Source organism: Leguminivora glycinivorella, chromosome 3, assembly GCF_023078275.1.
Source record: "Leguminivora glycinivorella isolate SPB_JAAS2020 chromosome 3, LegGlyc_1.1, whole genome shotgun sequence".
Lineage (NCBI taxonomy): Eukaryota > Metazoa > Arthropoda > Insecta > Lepidoptera > Tortricidae > Leguminivora > Leguminivora glycinivorella.
The window spans coordinates 10,787,369-10,805,002 of NC_062973.1; the positions used below are offsets into that span (position 1 = coordinate 10,787,369).

At 37.5% G+C, this 17,634-nt stretch overlaps 1 protein-coding gene across 2 annotated transcripts in view; it reads left to right on the forward strand.

Annotated features, from left to right (window-relative positions):
- Positions 1–17,634, forward strand: part of LOC125242551 (PDZ and LIM domain protein 2-like) — an 81,370-nt gene that overhangs the window by 35,321 nt on the left and 28,415 nt on the right. For both annotated transcript variants that reach the window (XM_048151309.1, XM_048151310.1), the window contains exon 2: positions 16,237–16,435. In XM_048151309.1, coding sequence (XP_048007266.1) covers positions 16,340–16,435 — 96 coding nt within the window. In that variant the 5' untranslated portion in view covers positions 16,237–16,339. The remainder of the gene's footprint in view (positions 1–16,236; positions 16,436–17,634) is intronic.

Consider the following 17,634-nt stretch of genomic DNA (forward strand, 5'->3'; position numbering starts at 1 on the left):
ACAAATTGTTTGAAAAATGGTAACGAAGTGGAAAAATTAAATGTGGGACGCTTTTTTTTACCTAGTAGGGTCGAAAGGGCACGTGATTCTGAGTAGGAAAAACATTACACTCGCCTATTTTAGAAAAAAAAAATGTACGTGTTACCTTTTTTTCGCGAAAATGCCCAGTTACGATACGCTTACGAAGCGTGCTTACGAAGTTGGCTAGGTCCTCAGCCGGGATAGCCGAATGGCAATCATCGACGCCAGACGCCGACAGAAATGCAGTCTAGCTCTGTCGCGCCATTTATTTATTTATCGTATGGCATATAATTATACACTCAACGTCACTGTATTACAATGGAAACTTGATTAAAATTAAATTTTTGCCGTTGCCAGGTATAGATAGCTACGAAACAAATATTATCGTGAGCGTTTGTGTATTTGGCTATGTACCCAGCTGTAGAAAACACATGGCCGCGGCGTAGGCAGCTCGGCTTCACTGCTCTATAAAAATCAGTCGCTTTATAAGGATTTATGTGCCTTTGGAAATGTGATACGTTTTTATCTCTCTTTATACTATTATCGTATACAGAATGGGCCCAAAAACTCGAATGTTCGATGGGTACTTATTCTGTTTTGCTCCATAATAAGACCAAAATACATGCCCATAAGTACAATATTGTTTAAGCAAAAGCCGCAGTGTGAACCAAGTCTATGGTACTTATTTTTTTTAATATCTGGGCGAACGAGCTTCGCTCGGTTCTATTTTATTATATCACGTCTTTAGATAAAAAAATAGTACATTACGATACAAGTGCGTAAAAAAGGAAGTTCGAAACTAGTGGCGATATATTAAAACACGACCGATTTCGCACGTGTATCGTACGACGTTTTTCAGTACAGATGACCCTACGAAGTTTCGACCTGGCATATAATGAACCACTTTTCGTACTAGTGTGTAAAAAAACACCATCTGTACTGAAAAACTCTTATAAATACAAAAAAAAAACTTAATTTCTGATCGGGATTCGAAATCCTGACACCTGCGATCTGTCTGCGAACATTAGACCGACCTTGTACGACTGAGCTACGCGGAGCCGATGCGCGGGCGGCGAAATTAACGACCATATTTTACGTTTTACCTACCAACGCGAAATAAAAACGCATGAAAACTCGAAAATTGGCGTTTTCCGGGATCTAAGGCTACGCTAGATCGATTTTTCACCCCCGAAAAACCCCACATAACAAATTTCAGCAAAATCGTTAGAGAGGGTTCCGAGATCGTCGGTATATATATATAAATAAATATACAAGAATTGCTCGTTTAAAGGTATAAATAGGTAAAGATTTATATACTTACGAAATCATCACCGCTTGTAAGTTATTTCAATGTCAATAATTGCATCCAAAGTAGGTATAGCGCCCATGGTGTTGCCATTTATATGTCAATTCCAGGTTACTAACCGAAATTGAATTCTGTTCCAGAAAATCACTGAATTAAAATAAATAAAAAATTGATTTATTACTTATTAGTTTTCAGTTTTTAATCAAACAATGCCGGGCCGTGGGCTGTAAAATAGGGGGATAGGAGGCCTTTGCCCAGCAATGGGACACAATATAGAATATATACGTTGCAATACTTGCAATGAATGTATGCGATGTAGTAGAAAAAAAAAACTATCAGAATGTTTCAGGCGCTCACCTTGTATAGACAAAATACGCAATTTTTTCATTATTACACTATGATGTTGAGTTTTACATATATCCACTAAACTCGCCTACCTTATATAACCAGTGGACACTCTATTTAATAATGCAAATATTGTAAAATGGACTAGTTACATTTGCCCCCCAGTCGAAATTTGCCCCGCTGTACCTTATGTCCTTTTACAATTTGTTAGCTCAATTGCACTGGCTTTATATTTAGTCTTCCTCTGGGTAATTTATTGTGTTAAATGATGAATGACCCGGTCAAGTGTGAGTCAAATTCATAAATAATGGGAATAGTTTCATTTCTAATTGAATTATAGGGGTTAACTAATGTTATAGAGGTATTAGCTTGTCACACTCAAATTACAATAGACCATATTACTAGACATCGGAGAATGTTATTAGAATTTATTTGTTATAATCTGAAAGCAATTGACACTGTGCTACCGATGATATTTAATATGAGCCCAATAATGTTTCTTCTATTGCGTAGAGCATTGAAATTTCTTAAACCTTATAATAGTGACTATTTAATGAACACCCATTCTTTAAAACAATTTTTGTATTGAGTTTTGAATGATATTTCACAGGTATTTTCATTAGACTTGGCCGGGATATAGGTCGTGATTACCTTTTTGATTTTTGCCGAGCTGCCGATATTTCGACGCAGTTGCATGCATCATGATCACGGAAAACTGAAGAAGGCAATCAAAAAATTCTAAAGAAAGAAAGAAAGAAAAATATTTTATTAGCACACACACACATCAAACAATTCGAAACAAACAGTTAACAAAAACCGACCATGTATGTGTGTCAGCAAAAAGGTTCAAGCTCAGCATTGTGCAATCACGGGCTGAAAAATAATCACAGTCTAAGTATACCTATCCCGGTCAATATACTTAGGTCTAGTTATATATTGGTCCAAATAATAATTGCATCGTAATAAAATTCGACAGGGCAAATGCTTTGAGAAAAGTTCGTATGCAACCTGCCGGCGTATCATGCTGCCAATTTTATCACTTTTCCACGTGGATAAAGCATCCGTCACGCTTTAGCAAGTATGTCAGTATGAGAGTGACAGATGTCTTATCCACGTGGACAAGTGATAAAATTTGAAGCATGATACGCCGGCTGACAGAAATAGAGCTACATACACAATTACGCACACTGCGGCCTTGCCCTGCTGCCCGATCGTAACCCTAATAATTCTGTACGGGTGTATTGCAAGTTAGGACGCGTCTTACATTGAACGTTTTACAAGTTTTAAAGCTCAAGATGATGTTGTATAACGTGAAGGTCAATTTTAAAAGAACTCAAGTATATAACAATAACGAAAAACTAAAAACGAAACAAACGCAATCAAATTAGACAAAATATCGCAGTTCTGAAAAGATTGGTGACCGCAATGCAAAACTACGCAAATTGGGTTATTGTTTCGCCAGCTTAAATCTAGAGGCATGTGCTCAATGTTTACATATTCCTTTACCTTAATATGACTGTACTATATTTTGTACAACTATCTATTTTACTAGTTAAAGTCTCACAGATATAAAATTATACAACGTAACGTAATGTACTGAAACACAACAGGAATAGCCTATAGTTGACGCATAACGATGCCATTGCGGCCTTGCGCTGCATTCTGTTTATTGCAAACTAGTCCATATTGATATAAATCTGTTTAATAAAATTTCTGTGATGCTCACAATTATACTGAGTATCTACAAAAGTACAGTCAGAAACAATAATAAGAATACATCCATATTGACCTTATATTTTATAATTATAGATGGGCTTACTCTTGACACCAGACTAGCCAAGGCAAAGACGTGACTTACGATGGAGTGAGCTCGCCCAGAAGATGCCCGTTCACCCTTGATTTGATTGTTGCCGGGTTATATGGGTTGTATGATTTAATCGAAGTTTGATGTTTAAAATACATTTGTACCGGCGAGGCTGTCAAAACCGTTAACAACTTTTCTTGGACTGACTTTAATAGTAGCCCTAATAAATATCTGCGCGAACCAAATATTTGAACCAATATACGTACAGTCAGCTGCAGAGAAGACGACACCCCTTGCATACAAATTTCTATGTAGGGATTGTAGGGGGTATACTTTTCTCTGCAGCTGACTGTACCCGCTTCTAGCCAAACATTTTAACGTTTTCCGTCTAAGCTAATATCCTCAGGCTGGGCAAGCCTTGTCCACATTACCACGATTTATACACTGACCCCGTATTCTCATTGGTTTTGCGAGTATTCGCAGTAAAGGGGTAACCAGATTAGACTGACCTCCTGAAACTGAAATCCGAAATAAAATAACAATAAAAATAAAATAAAATAATAAAAATCATTTATTCATGTACCAAAAATAGCAGTTATAAACAGGCCATAAACTATATTAACACAAAATAGGCTTCACCATGTCCGTGCCTGAACTAGGGAGATCCTGTATCTCAGGCAGAAAAAATAACTTACAAACTAAAACAGGGAAATTATTTGATAATATCATGTGCATTGCATAGGTATTCAACTAAAAAATAAATAAGTTACATTACAGATTTATAAATAGAGTAGGTTACCTACTTAAAACTATCATAATTCTAAAAGTACAGCAAAAAAAGATGGTAAGCCATATGTAATACTTATTGCTTATTAGCATTTTAATGAGTCAACAGTTGTACTTTATCGCATCAGCGTAAGGATACATAGGTAGGTGTATTTATTTGTAAACATTAAGTAGCTCTGTCTAGGTTATTTCTAGTTATTTTAGAACTGTTAATAAGTTTTCCGTGTCTTCATAAGACATTAGTTCTAGAGCTTTCTTTGTAACTTTTTTACATTCTGCGTAGCATAGATGATATATGTGATAATCTGCGTTTAACTTATTGTACAGCCGCGGTCCCAGACATATGTAGAACCGCTGTGAAAAGGCATGCTTTTGGTCAGTCAGCCGGTTGCATAAACCAAATCTTTCCGTCTCTTGTTAGTAATGTCTGAGTTGTAAGGAAGTGCTTTATGTTGTTTTAGAACAGTGCTTAACACGAATAGCTGTCTTACAGATAATACTTTACAGGACTTATATAATAGGTTAGTAGGGTATAGGAACGGTCGGAATGTTGAGACTTTCAGGATAGCTCTTTGTGCTCTTTCTACAATTAAAAGCAGGGTTTTGGCTGCTCCTCCCCATGATGTAATGCAATATGTTAATAACGACTGGCAAAGAGCAAAGTATACTTGCATTATTAATTTAAGGTCCAAGACATTACGGAGTCTTTTAAACACGTATATCAGCTTACGAACTTTATTACTTAACGCTTCAATATGTGGTCGAAACGATAACGTGTCATTAACTATAACACCCAGGTATTTAATTTTAGTTGCGGGAGTGATGAATGGACAGTTACAGCTATTGCTAGCAAGGCAGGTATTGCGATGAGCGTAGATAGGATGGTCAGATATATATTGGTTATTTTTCATGAAAAATCTAACATAATTGGTTTTATCTGCGTTAAGTGTTAGTAGATGATATTGTAGCCAATTATTTACAATGTTAAATCCTAGTTGCGCCCGCAAGTATGCCTCTCTCTCCGTCTGTGCTGAGAAAATTAAGGCGGTGTCATCAGCATAAGATATTATTTTACCACAATCGAGCGGAAGATTGCAAAGGTCATTAATGTAAATCAAAAATAAGGTCGGGCCAAGGATACTTCCTTGTGGGACCCCAAAAGCTTCATTTTTAGGTCAGAACTGATGACGTCGCCCACCTTCACACACTGAAATCTGTCACTGAGGTAGTTTGCAAAAAGGTCAAGTTGTTTTCCCCTTATTCCTAAGCTTTGTAGCTTGCGTAGCAGTAAGGTAACAGAGACGGAATCGAAAGCTTTGGCGAGGTCGAGGAAAATACCAATCGTATGGTTACCCCTGTCAAGTTCTAGCGCAATGTTTTGAGTCAAATGATGAACGGCGTCGGAGGTTGATAATTTAGAACGGAAACCGAATTGTGTATCTGACAGAAATGAGTTTTTTCTAAGTACTGTACAAGCCTGTTGTTAATAATTTTTTCCAAGATTTTAGATATAGCAGTAAGTAGGGATATAGGCCTATAGTTTGTGATACTATCTTTGTTACCGGACTTATATATTGGAATTACAATAGCTTTTTTTAGACACTTAGGAAAAATTCCATCAGATAGGCATTTGTTTAAAATATGTGTTAAAGGAGGAGCTAAGATATGTTTAAATTGTTTCAATATTTTGTTCGAGATGTTATCCCATCCAACTGCACAATTATCTCTTAGATCAGATATAATTCTAATTACTTCTGAGTCATCGGTTGGAAGCAGTACAAAAGACTTAGAGCTATGGTTAGTGGTCGCAGGAAAATAATGTGAGCTAGGGCTGTCCGACTGTCCATATATTTTGTCAGCTAAATTTTTGCCTACATTAACAAAATAATCATTAGCATAATTTGCAGATGAAAGTGGAGAGCTTTGTGTAGTTAATAAGGCAGAGGAGTCATTATTTTTTGGAGTAAATGCTAAGTTCTTTATTCGGTTCCAGACTTTTTGGTATCCTTGCCAACCTTTTCAAGTTCACTTTTTTTCGAAATTTGTTTTAATTTTTTTGAGGAGATCGTTGCAAAAATTTCGGTACCTTTTGTAAGTGATCTGTAATATAGAATTGTCCGGGTTTGATTTAGCTTTCAAATGTAGTCTGTCTCTATTCCGCATGCAGCGTATGAGCCCCGGAGTAATCCATGGTTTAATATTGTGCATTTTTTTGTTTGGCCGAGTGTACTTTGTGTTACGAGAGATGGCATTTTGTATGTTTTGTATTAGGTATGACATAGCAACATCAGCGTCAGCACAATTATAAACTGGGTCGTAGTCAATATTATTTAAATCTTTCTCGAGTTTATTGAAATTTGTTCTAGAAAATAAATGCTTGTGTTGCGATCTCACAGCCTTGAGGTTAAAGGTTAGTAGTACGGCGTTATGATCAGTGAGTGAAGAATTAGTAACTAATGTTAAAGATGGTATCTGGGATTTAAGCATGACATGGTCTAAGCAAGACCCGCTCTGATGCGTGGGAAGGGTATGAGCCGGGAGTAAGCCATGGTAGGAGCAGAAATTCAAGTATTCTTGGGTTGCTGGGTCTCTGCATTCTGGAAGAATGTTTATATTTATATCACCTATCAGGACAACATTTTTAGAAGATTCTAATGTGTGAAGTAGGGGGCTTAGGGAGTTTAGAAACCCGTCTATTTTTTTAAATGAAGGTGATCTATATATAGCTATTATGGTCATATCTGAGCCAATTTTTATAAGTAGGTTGTTACAGTCTTGTAAATTCGTCTCTTCAATCACGACATCGAGAGTTTTTTAGCGTAAACAACTACCCCGTCATTTTGGTTGTGATTAATTTTACTGCTGAAGGCTACATATCCGTCAAGGGCAGGCAGGTTGCCGCCGTTTTTAGTTAGCCAGCACTCAGTCAGCACAATTATGTCGCATTGGTGGTTAAGTCGTTGTAGTAAAACAGACAAATTATCTATATTTTTAAAGATACTACGAATATTTTGAGTTAGTATTGTTAGTGGTTTAGTATAGCCGGATAGACTTTGTTTGCAGCATTCAACATTACAATAATTAGAAGTTGATATTGAAAATGTATCTAAATCGCTAATTATAGTTGTATTCATTGATCTGAGTAATTAAAGTTATAAATGAAGCTAAAGAATAAATAAAATATATATATATAACCTAGTATGTATACCTTGTGTGTAAAGTCAAGAAGCGATCTTAGGAGTGGCGCTCAGCAGGCGCCTTCATAATCTATAGAATTTATGTATCTCTGCTCAGCCTGTTTCTTGGCAGGACATTCAAGGTCACCTGTTTTGTGATTGTGGGGCTTCTTGAAAAATCTGCAGGTCGCACATCGGGGGGGGCTCCGCTTTTTTGAGCACTCGTTGTCCGAGTGCCCCAAGTCGCCGCAATACCCGCACGTGTTGTCTGCCTGCTTACAGGATTTCGCGGCGTGTCCAAACTGCTGGCATTTGAAGCATCTGGTGACAATGGTGAAATCTCTCACAGGGCAGGAAGACCAGTTGACGAAAACTCGACTTTGGGATACTAGGGCTTTGCGTATCAAGCTTGGAACTTCGATGACGTAGTTGACGGTCTCAGCATCTTTTTCCCCGATTTATGGCTAAGTTTAATAGAGGCTAGGAACTTATCTCTGGTGGTATCCGTCAATTTATCGGCTAAATTTTGCTCGAAAATGCAACTGAAAACCTCTTGTTCTGGCAGTGCAGTTGGTACGCCGACGATGACTATCCGGGGCCTGCGTTTACGGGGCTCATCGATGGTCAGGTCTGCAGGTGTTTTTTGAAACTGTTCCTTGAGCTTCTCTATATCAGCCTTGGATTCCGTGCTAATTATTACGCCGCCATTTTTAACCTTGCGTAAAGCTCTGACGTGAAGCTTCATCTGCTCAGGTTTAATAAGTTTTTGGACAAGGTTTTTTGTCTCCTCACTTGATTTCAACTTGTCAGTAGGGTAAATTGCTACTGAGCTCAAATTAGCGGGTTGGACCAGGTTTTTGGAGGTACATCTGACCATATCGGCGAAGGAGGGCGAGTTCGGGGAAGGAGAGCAGGTTTTCGAGGACTTCTCTATCGATTCCTGTAGGGCCTGGATACTGCACAATACTGTCTGGTTGTCTTTAAGGGAGTCAATAGTGTTGCGCTGCAGGCGAGCCGTCTGTTTCAGAGACTGATACAGGACTGCCATTTGAGATGTTCCTGAAGAAACTCCGCGGCAGATATCGTGTACACGACTTTTTTGGTCCGAGTTTAATTTTCCTTCCTTAGCAATGGCGCATATCTCCTTGAGGGACTTCTCGATGTACTTTATCCAGTGCTGTATATCATGCGTCGATAGTACTTGCTCTTGGTCGCTGGGCGCTTGCGCATTCTCTTCAACAGCGGGCGGCGGCACAGGGGTAGATGGAGGACTACGCTGTATTTTTGAACTCCTGCCAAAGGGGCTCTGGCCGTTACTATCCATTTCAATAAGTTATTTAGTTACTATTTAAACTAACATAGTCAATAAGTCTGCACAAACACGCGTGACACAGAAACGCACTTGATGCATTCGCGATCGCGATCTGGGGCAATATTTTTGCACACGATTTAATTTGCGAGAAACAATTATAGCACGTCCGTTCGCAACGACGAAACGTAAACGAAAAACAATATACTGCATGACGACATAAAGCAAGCTTCTAGCGATGTAATATTTGTCCACAAACTAAAATCCATCCTACTCGAAATGGCTTGCTATACTTTGGATGAGTTCCTTGATACCTACGGGTCATTGACTGGATCGTGTACCTACTAATGTAATATGTGTATCTTAATGATTTGTATTAACTGTTACCAAGGCACTTTAATTAGAATTATAATTAGAATAAGTTTTTTAAAAATGTATTTGCTCACTGTATGGACTTTGGTCTGAAATAAAGATATTTTATTTTATTTTTATTTTATTATTAGCATTACTTTATGTGAAATGTGTTTTTTTTTTCTAAATAATCATTGTATGTAATTGTGAATATTTTACCAATAAATATCTATCTGTCTATCTATCTAAAGATGTGGAAACATACTCGTATGAAACCACCTACTCGCTTCGCCGGCACAGTGCGCGCGTAGAAATTTGCCTGTCCTGTCTCCAGTTTAGGCGCATTCGGGGATTACACTGTACCTAGGTATAAGTACGTCTTTTAAGATAGGTATTAGGTCGTACTGTACCGTCGGTCAACTGATTAAAAAACACTTTCGTCTCTTTCAGCTTAGATGCCCAACTTTGGACCGACTTGAAAAGAAAGTATGGGATCAACACGGATTGGTAAAACATTAGCAAAAAATACGATTAGAAATAAAAAAGTGTAAGAAAAAGGTTATGACAATGACGAAAATAAATAATGGAAAATAAGTAATATGACCAATATGGGGAAAAAGACGACTGGGGAAATAATAAATTGGGTAATTCATCTATACAGTCGTTAAATAAAATGCTATAAACTTGTGAACTGATTGTGATGTCTCTTTTTCAGTATGTGCACAGGTACAGCCATTAGGTATACTGGTTCGCTATTACTAACAGGATCAACGAAATCGCAATTGGAATGGCATTCCTGCTTAGCTGTGCTTTTAGAACCGTGATTATTCTGTTGTTTATGCAGTAAATTAGGACTTGATAGCGCTAAAGTGGCCTAGAAACCAAGTGGGTGAATGAGCGAGTTAAACTAGATTAGCTTTTGGAAACACGTAAGTTCTAAAAGTTTTGTGTACGAAATACACACATACATACATACATACAATCACGCCCGTATCCCATAAAGGGGTAGGCAGAGCACATGAAACTACTAAAGCTTCAGGGCCACTCTTGGCAAATAAGGGGTTAAAAGAAAACGAAACTGTGGCATTGCAGTGACAGGTTGCCAGCCTCTCGCCCACACCACAATTCAACCCACATCCCACAGTCGCCTACGAAACGAACGCGGGCGGTTTTGTGTACGAAATGTATTTAAAAATATCACTTACGAGCTGCCTGTGTCCCAAACATTTCCAATCGTGCTCACTAAACAGAAACACAACACAATAATAGGAATTAGTCATTCAGCATTTCTTACGCACTGTGAAAGTTTAAAGCTTCATTAATGTACCTAATATGTCCATGCTTCATCCACATTGCGAAGTCTTGTTTATTCCATTGATAGGAAGAATAACACCATCGATAAAATAACACACAGGTGCAATGTATGAAAGAAACTGACATTTTCGTAAGGTGACAGTTATGGAGTGTTATTTCTACACTCCATAGTGACAGCACAGTGACTAGGTTATTTTTGGGTGCCAATATCTGCGAATAATGTTAGAAAAAAGTTTATCTATGGAAAATAGGTTTACTTACCCTAATCTTCTATTGAGTACATATTGTAGGGGTGAATAGTTTTCCAACTCTATGTTATTCTTTACCCGCGTAGTTTAGTTACATTTGCTCGGTTTCAATAGAAACTTGTTGTGTCAGATTTCCTGTGCTAAAACTATTCTCTACGTATTCGATCTCTAGTTCCCGTAGGCGTTCTGGGTGGCTAGCCGAATGGCACAATCGCTCACGAAACGCTCACGAAACGAAGCGCTAGTAGATATCTATCTCTATCGCGCTTGCGTATTGGCGCGACAGAGCCAGCGGCGTATCGCTTTCGTTTGGCGTCGGAGAAATGCCATTCGGCTACGGGGCCTGAAGTGGTTCTGAAGCAAACATTTAAAATAACCGTCAATGACTTAGGGTCATAATAATATAAATAGGCACTTAATCATTAAAAGTGTACCTTTTGGATTTATAGTGTATGCTTCAGTCGTTTATGAGGAATCCACGAACAAACCAACGGAGTCATAAAAACTATATATACTTGCCACCCAGGCAGTTAAGTGATTGTGTAAGGATGCGTCATTCAGTTCCTTATTCATAATTAGTTCCAGTAATAAGCTATTAAAATGGAAAGAAATGAGAAATATATTTTCGTAAATCCATGTCCACCATGTAGTGCACCACTGAGAGAAAATACAACCAGTTTTCATGTTCGTTCAACAAGTTTTTTGGTTAAAATAGCGCCTACGTGCTCTTTGGTTCAGACAACAAGCTACTTGTCATTTGAATCGGCAATATATTTGAATCAACAAGTCGATTTTATAAAAACAACCTGATACATATTGTTCTAAACATTCGTTTGGCTGATTCAAACGGATAAACCGCAACAAGTCGAACTTGTTAAATTCACAATGCAAATTTCTCTCAGTGTAGATGTATCAACATCTTTTTACATATTTTTTTGCTTAAAATGTGTAAGTTAAAGAGTAGTTATAATATACTCTATGATCGCAGAAATTATATCAATGTCAGTGTCAAATTATCTGATACCTTTTTATCTTGTTATCTTAATCAAATAAAAGTTATATTCATTATTCAAGTTTAATTAATTATGAATATGATGATTCATGTTAGTATTCTCAGTCAATCTGTGTAAGAATGTCCTATAATATTTATTTATTTATTTATTTTATTTATTCAACAATCACGTTCACTTCTAAAAACCGTCAACAAATTTTGTAAGCTAAGCACCATATTCACCGTGTGCTACTCTGCGGCGGCGCCACCATAATGAAATTCAACTAATTATATGTTAAAATGATGTTCGTAAGACGTACAGTATGTACGTATAATGTTATGACTGTACCTATAGCGGGAAACGAAATAATGGGCTTTTATTGTGGCGCCGCTGCAGAGGATGCTCTGCAGCGGCGCCACTCAGTTCTCATAGATAGATATGACATCATCTACTTTTTTCTCATGGAAATTGATGTACCAATGCTGTTTATTATGTACGTATTGAAAAAATCACTATAACTTAGTAAATTTATGTACTTTCAGTAATTCCGCATTCCGCCTGAACGGTATGAGCTAGTATGTAAGGAGGTGTACCTACGGGTAAGCGAGAGGGAGATATGTTCCTTCCCGCTCGCTCCCGCGCTCGGCGCGTTTCGTTCTAGGTTTCAATAATTATTAAATTTATGCCCCTGTTGTACACTTTGCTTTTTACTTCGATTGCGAGGAATTAATTATATTTTTCTCGGCAATTTACACCACGAAATTGTCGTAAAGCGAAAGAACATAATAGGTACATAAGATAACCAATTCCCGCCAACTTTTTTTTCAACATGTGATCAGAGTTTCAGACGCTTGGTTTTTTGCCAAGTCAAAAATTTTTTAAACGATAAGTAATCGAATCCTATTTTATTTAATTTACTTAATTTAATGACAGAAAATACGGAATTCTAATAAATTATAGCAAAAATAAAATAACCTATCAAAGTTTTGTCACCTACACAATTTTATTGCTCAATAAAATTGTGCAATATGTTTTAACTGTTTGTCTCTTGAGACCGATTACTTTAGTCTTAGGCCGGCACGGCAACAGACAGTCTTAAAATTCATAATCTTAAAAAACAAGAGTGTGTGTAGACTAGGGCTTCCAAATACCGGACCTTATCCAATACCGGTATTCATTCCGGTATTGGCGATTTCAATTCCGGGATCCCGGTATTGAAATCGGGAAAATATAAAAACCAAGTAATTTGCTTAAAATAACAAATTTTATTCAAAATCTCGTTACTTTTCATGCGTGTTATATACTACAGCGGAATCTTGCCAATCCGACTTAGTGAGGTGTCAAATCGATTACATTTCCAACTTCATAAGTTTCGATTTCAACCCAAACGGTTCGCAAACTTATGTGGCCAAGTCCGTTCAACTTCTATTGTTTTTAAGTATACATAGTTCAAAGGGCTACGCCCTGTGCTCTTTATTTTTGTTATGAGTCCTCAGTCCCAAGTACGCAGTATAAAAGCAAACGGGAAAGAGCGCCAGATCTCTACTCAGGTGATTCTGTAAGTTAGATATCGCCGCCATATCGGACATTTCACAAGAAGACGCGGCTATAGCAAACCATGTTTTCTGCCAAATCGATCTCTTTAAGCTCGTGCGGAATAGAACCTTTTACATTTTAATAATAACAAGCCTTTGCATATATAACCAGATGGTTCAAACGGCATCCTTGCGACACTTACGTTTGTGGCTGTACAGCCCAATTCGATAGAGGATCCCTCGTCCGCACACACGGCAGGTGTATGTATGCTCCCCCAGATGAGCGGGGTTTAGAGGTTTGCTCGTGACGCCTCATGCGTTTATCATTCAAGGAGGAGAACCAGGCATTGTCGTGCTTGGATTGAACGTCATGGACAACACGGCGCCACGTGGTTCGGTCTTCGGCCAGTCGTTGACACGGGTCGCATGGAATATCAAATGTGACCATGTCACGCTTCACGCAATCTTTAAAGCGCAGCGTTGGCCGTCCGACCGGTCTTTTTGCATTTACAACATCTCCCAGCGTGGCAAACGAGTCCGCTCCATTCGATACACATGCCCGAGCCACCTCAATCGCCTCTTCTTTAGTATGGCTGTGATACTAGGAAGCTGCTGTGGCTCATTCATGTTGTGTTACATTTTATAGTCAGTGTTAATGGTGTAGTTGTGCTGTAGGTTTAACTATAATATCACTTTATTAAATAACAAGCATTAAGAAGCATTTCTCGATTATAGTTTCATCATTGACTTTTGAAATTAGAACATGAGATGATTTTTTTTTTAGAAACACATTGTAATCAATATCTGTGGTACAATTTAGTGGTATTTTTGTATTTCGTGGCGCTAGAGGCGCTAATGCACTAATAAAATAAATCCGCCAAATCATTGAACAATTAGCCAAAAACGCTGAATTGTCCGACATAGATTATCAAAAATCACATTAAGAAATAATCTATGGAATCACACATTACTTTGCGGAAATCCATGATAATCAAAATCAAAAAGATTATCCGCGGAATAGGAACACTTAATTTACGGATTAGAAAAGTATTTTTCTTGATTTTGATAGTTAAGGAGTGATTTCCCAATTTCGGTACTAAGTATAGGGAATGTTATGTACGGCAAAGTTTTGAGCTAGATAGAGTTCAACACACTAACGCACACGCATAGTAAAAATAGAGTAGCTACGGTATACGTTAGTTCGTATGCATTAACCAATTTTTTGAAAAGTTATATCTATGATATAGATGCATCAAGGCGATTTGTTTACAGAGGATTTGTGTCCTGTTGCAACTACGTTTGATGTGTTGCTCCTCTGTCACACTTACGTGCGAATTCACAAGTGCGACAAATGTGTCAAAAAATGTTCGCGGCCGACCCTCCTCAATGAATGCTTTTGACACGTATCTTTAATTCTTTATCTAGCTAATCATCGAAAAAACAATCATTTTCATACAAATATTGCAAAAACACCAAACAGAGAATGTGTTAAATCGAAAAACGAGAGCAAGAAGAAGATTTACGCGTGTAGTAACCATCGTGATGCAGAAATTTAATGTTTTTAATGAGTGATTTACGTTCATTACGTTCATATGCGCATTGTAATATGCCTACTTGAAAAATAAATATTTCATTTTCATTTTTCATTTTCATTTGGTAGTTACTAAAAATACCGGGATCCCGGTATTATTAAATTAAATACAAGTATTGAAATGTGCCCAAAAAAAGGCGGGATCCCGGGATTCCGTGATACCGGGATCCCGGTATTGGAAGCCCTAGTGTGGACGGTCGCGAAATTGTATGGAACTCCGTGCACTCGATCTGATTTTTGTACTGATTATGGCTTCCCACAGACAGTCTTAAAAATTCATAATCTTAAAAAAAATTTGTATGCAAATTGACACTGACAGATCTGTCAGTGTCTTGTCAGTGTCAGTTTGAACTGTCAGATTGCATACAAGTTTTTTTTAAGATTATGAATTTTTAAGACTGTCTGTGGGAAGCCTATGACTTTATCAAATTATGAATTTTAAGACTGTCTGTTGCCGTGCCGGCCTAAGACTAAGGTAATCGGTCTCAAGCTCAAGAGACAAACAGTTAAACAAAAGAAATCATTAAAAATACATACGTTTAGATCCACAGCGCAGGCTTCGTCATATAACAAAGTGTCCATCCATAACAGTTAAAACATATTGCACAATTTTATTGAGCAATAAAATTGTGTAGGTGACAAAACTTTGATAGGTTATTTTATTTTTGCTATAATTTATTAGAATTCCGTATTTTCTGTCATTAAATTAAGTAAATTAAATAAAATAGGATTCGATTACTTATCGTTTAAAAAATTTTTGACTTGGCAAAAAACCAAGCGTCTGAAACTCTGATCACATGTTGAAAAAAAAGTTGGCGGGAATTGGTTATCTTATATACCTATTATGTTCTTTCGCTTTACGACAATTTCGTGGTGTAAATTGCCGAGAAAAATATAATTAATTCCTCGCAATCGAAGTAAAAAGCAAAGTGTACAACAGGGGCATAAATTTAATAATAATTATTGAAACCTAGAACGAAACGCTCCGAGCGCGGGAGCGAGCGGGAAGGAACATATCTCCCTCTCGCTTACCCGTAAGTACACCTCCTTACATACTAGCTCATACCGTTCAGGCGGAATGCGGAATTACTGAAAGTACATAAATTTACTAAGTTATAGTGATTTTTTCAATACGTACATAATAAACAGCATTGGTACATCAATTTCCATGAGAAAAAAGTAGATGATGTCATATCTATCTATGAGAACTGAGTGGCGCCGCTGCAGAGCATCCTCTGCAGCGGCGCCACAATAAAAGCCCATTATTTCGTTTCCCGCTATAGGTACAGTCATAACATTATACGTACATACTGTACGTCTTACGAACATCATTTTAACATATAATTAGTTGAATTTCATTATGGTGGCGCCGCCGCAGAGTAGCACACCAATTTTCATGTTTTCTCTAAGACCTATCATTTCGCTTACGCTTACTTATTTTAAGCTATTTTGTTACAGATCATCAAAGCATGGAATCTGACATCACGAACTAAGCAGCAAGATGCTCGCATGCACCGATATTCCTCAGCAGTGAAAAGGAATCTCAAAACTATGGTGTAAGATGACGACGCGTGAGGTTGAGTTGACGGGCGGAGCGCCTTGGGGCTTTCGCATGCATGGTGGCGTCGATCAGAATCAGCCTTTGAAGATATCTCGGGTAAGCATAATCACAATCTCAGTAACATTGAGAACAAGGATGCTTTCCTTCAGTGTGGAAAACTTGAAAAGGAATCTCGAGACAGCGTGCAGTGCTCGTGTAAGATGACGGTGCGTGAGGTTCAGTAGGGGCATTTTCAGAATTTGGGTCCCCCCAATTAGCGTAAGTTGTTCACAAAAATTAACTCGCTGTCAGTTTTGTGACCAGTGGGGCGGTGACTTGGGGACGTTGATCAAAACCAGTCTTCCTTCTCTTATCTAGAACCTAAAAATGCTTATTTTACTACTCGCCTCGTAGGCTTTAATTACAGCAACGTACAGTAATGAGAGAAACACGGATATAACGAAAGTAACTCCTAGTAACGGAACCCTAAAGCCTTAATATGATTCTTCATTACTTAACGAACTTCCTTTGGGTTCCTTTGCTAAAGCTACGCTTTGGTGACGTGCCAAAATTACAACCCATCTTCATTTAGCCAATCACCCTAAATATCCATGGTAACCCACCATGTCCAGGGTCTATTCCCGATGGATTACGAAAGCTAATTACTTAGAGCGGGTTCCGATCGCACACTGCTTTAAATTTTAAATGTCCACGTCCGTATTTGAGCAATTTACATTAGCATTACAAACGCTTCGGCGGCATATTTCAAAATATTAATGGGTGTAATAAAAAGGTTTCCCCGTATTAGGTATTCATTTGTAAAGGCTATTTACAAAACTGGGAACTGAAATATTTTTTGAATATTAAATCTACCACTCTTTTTTATTAAAATTCTTGAATCGTGTAGTTTCCCTATTCGCTTCCAGCTTAATCCCATAATTCATATATTATGTTACTAGAATTGTACTAGAGATTTTGATGCAATGATCTTTTAATATTGGTGAGGAATTAATAATAATTATATTGTATTGTATTGTAGATAATATATAGGTAGAGTGGAAGTATTTTAACATCGTGTATAAACTTTTATTCTCTTCTCATCCTTGCTATTCTATACGCATGAAGATCGAGTATGATAAACCACGTTTTCGCGTCCTAACAAGTACCTATTTTTTGTATCGATAAAAAAACGTTTAATACTGATTCTAAGGTCTTTCAAATTCATGACTGTCGATATTCTGGATGTCAATTACGAAAATAATAATATGTGTTTTGGTAAGAAAACTTACATATTCCTATAGTTGTATTACGATACG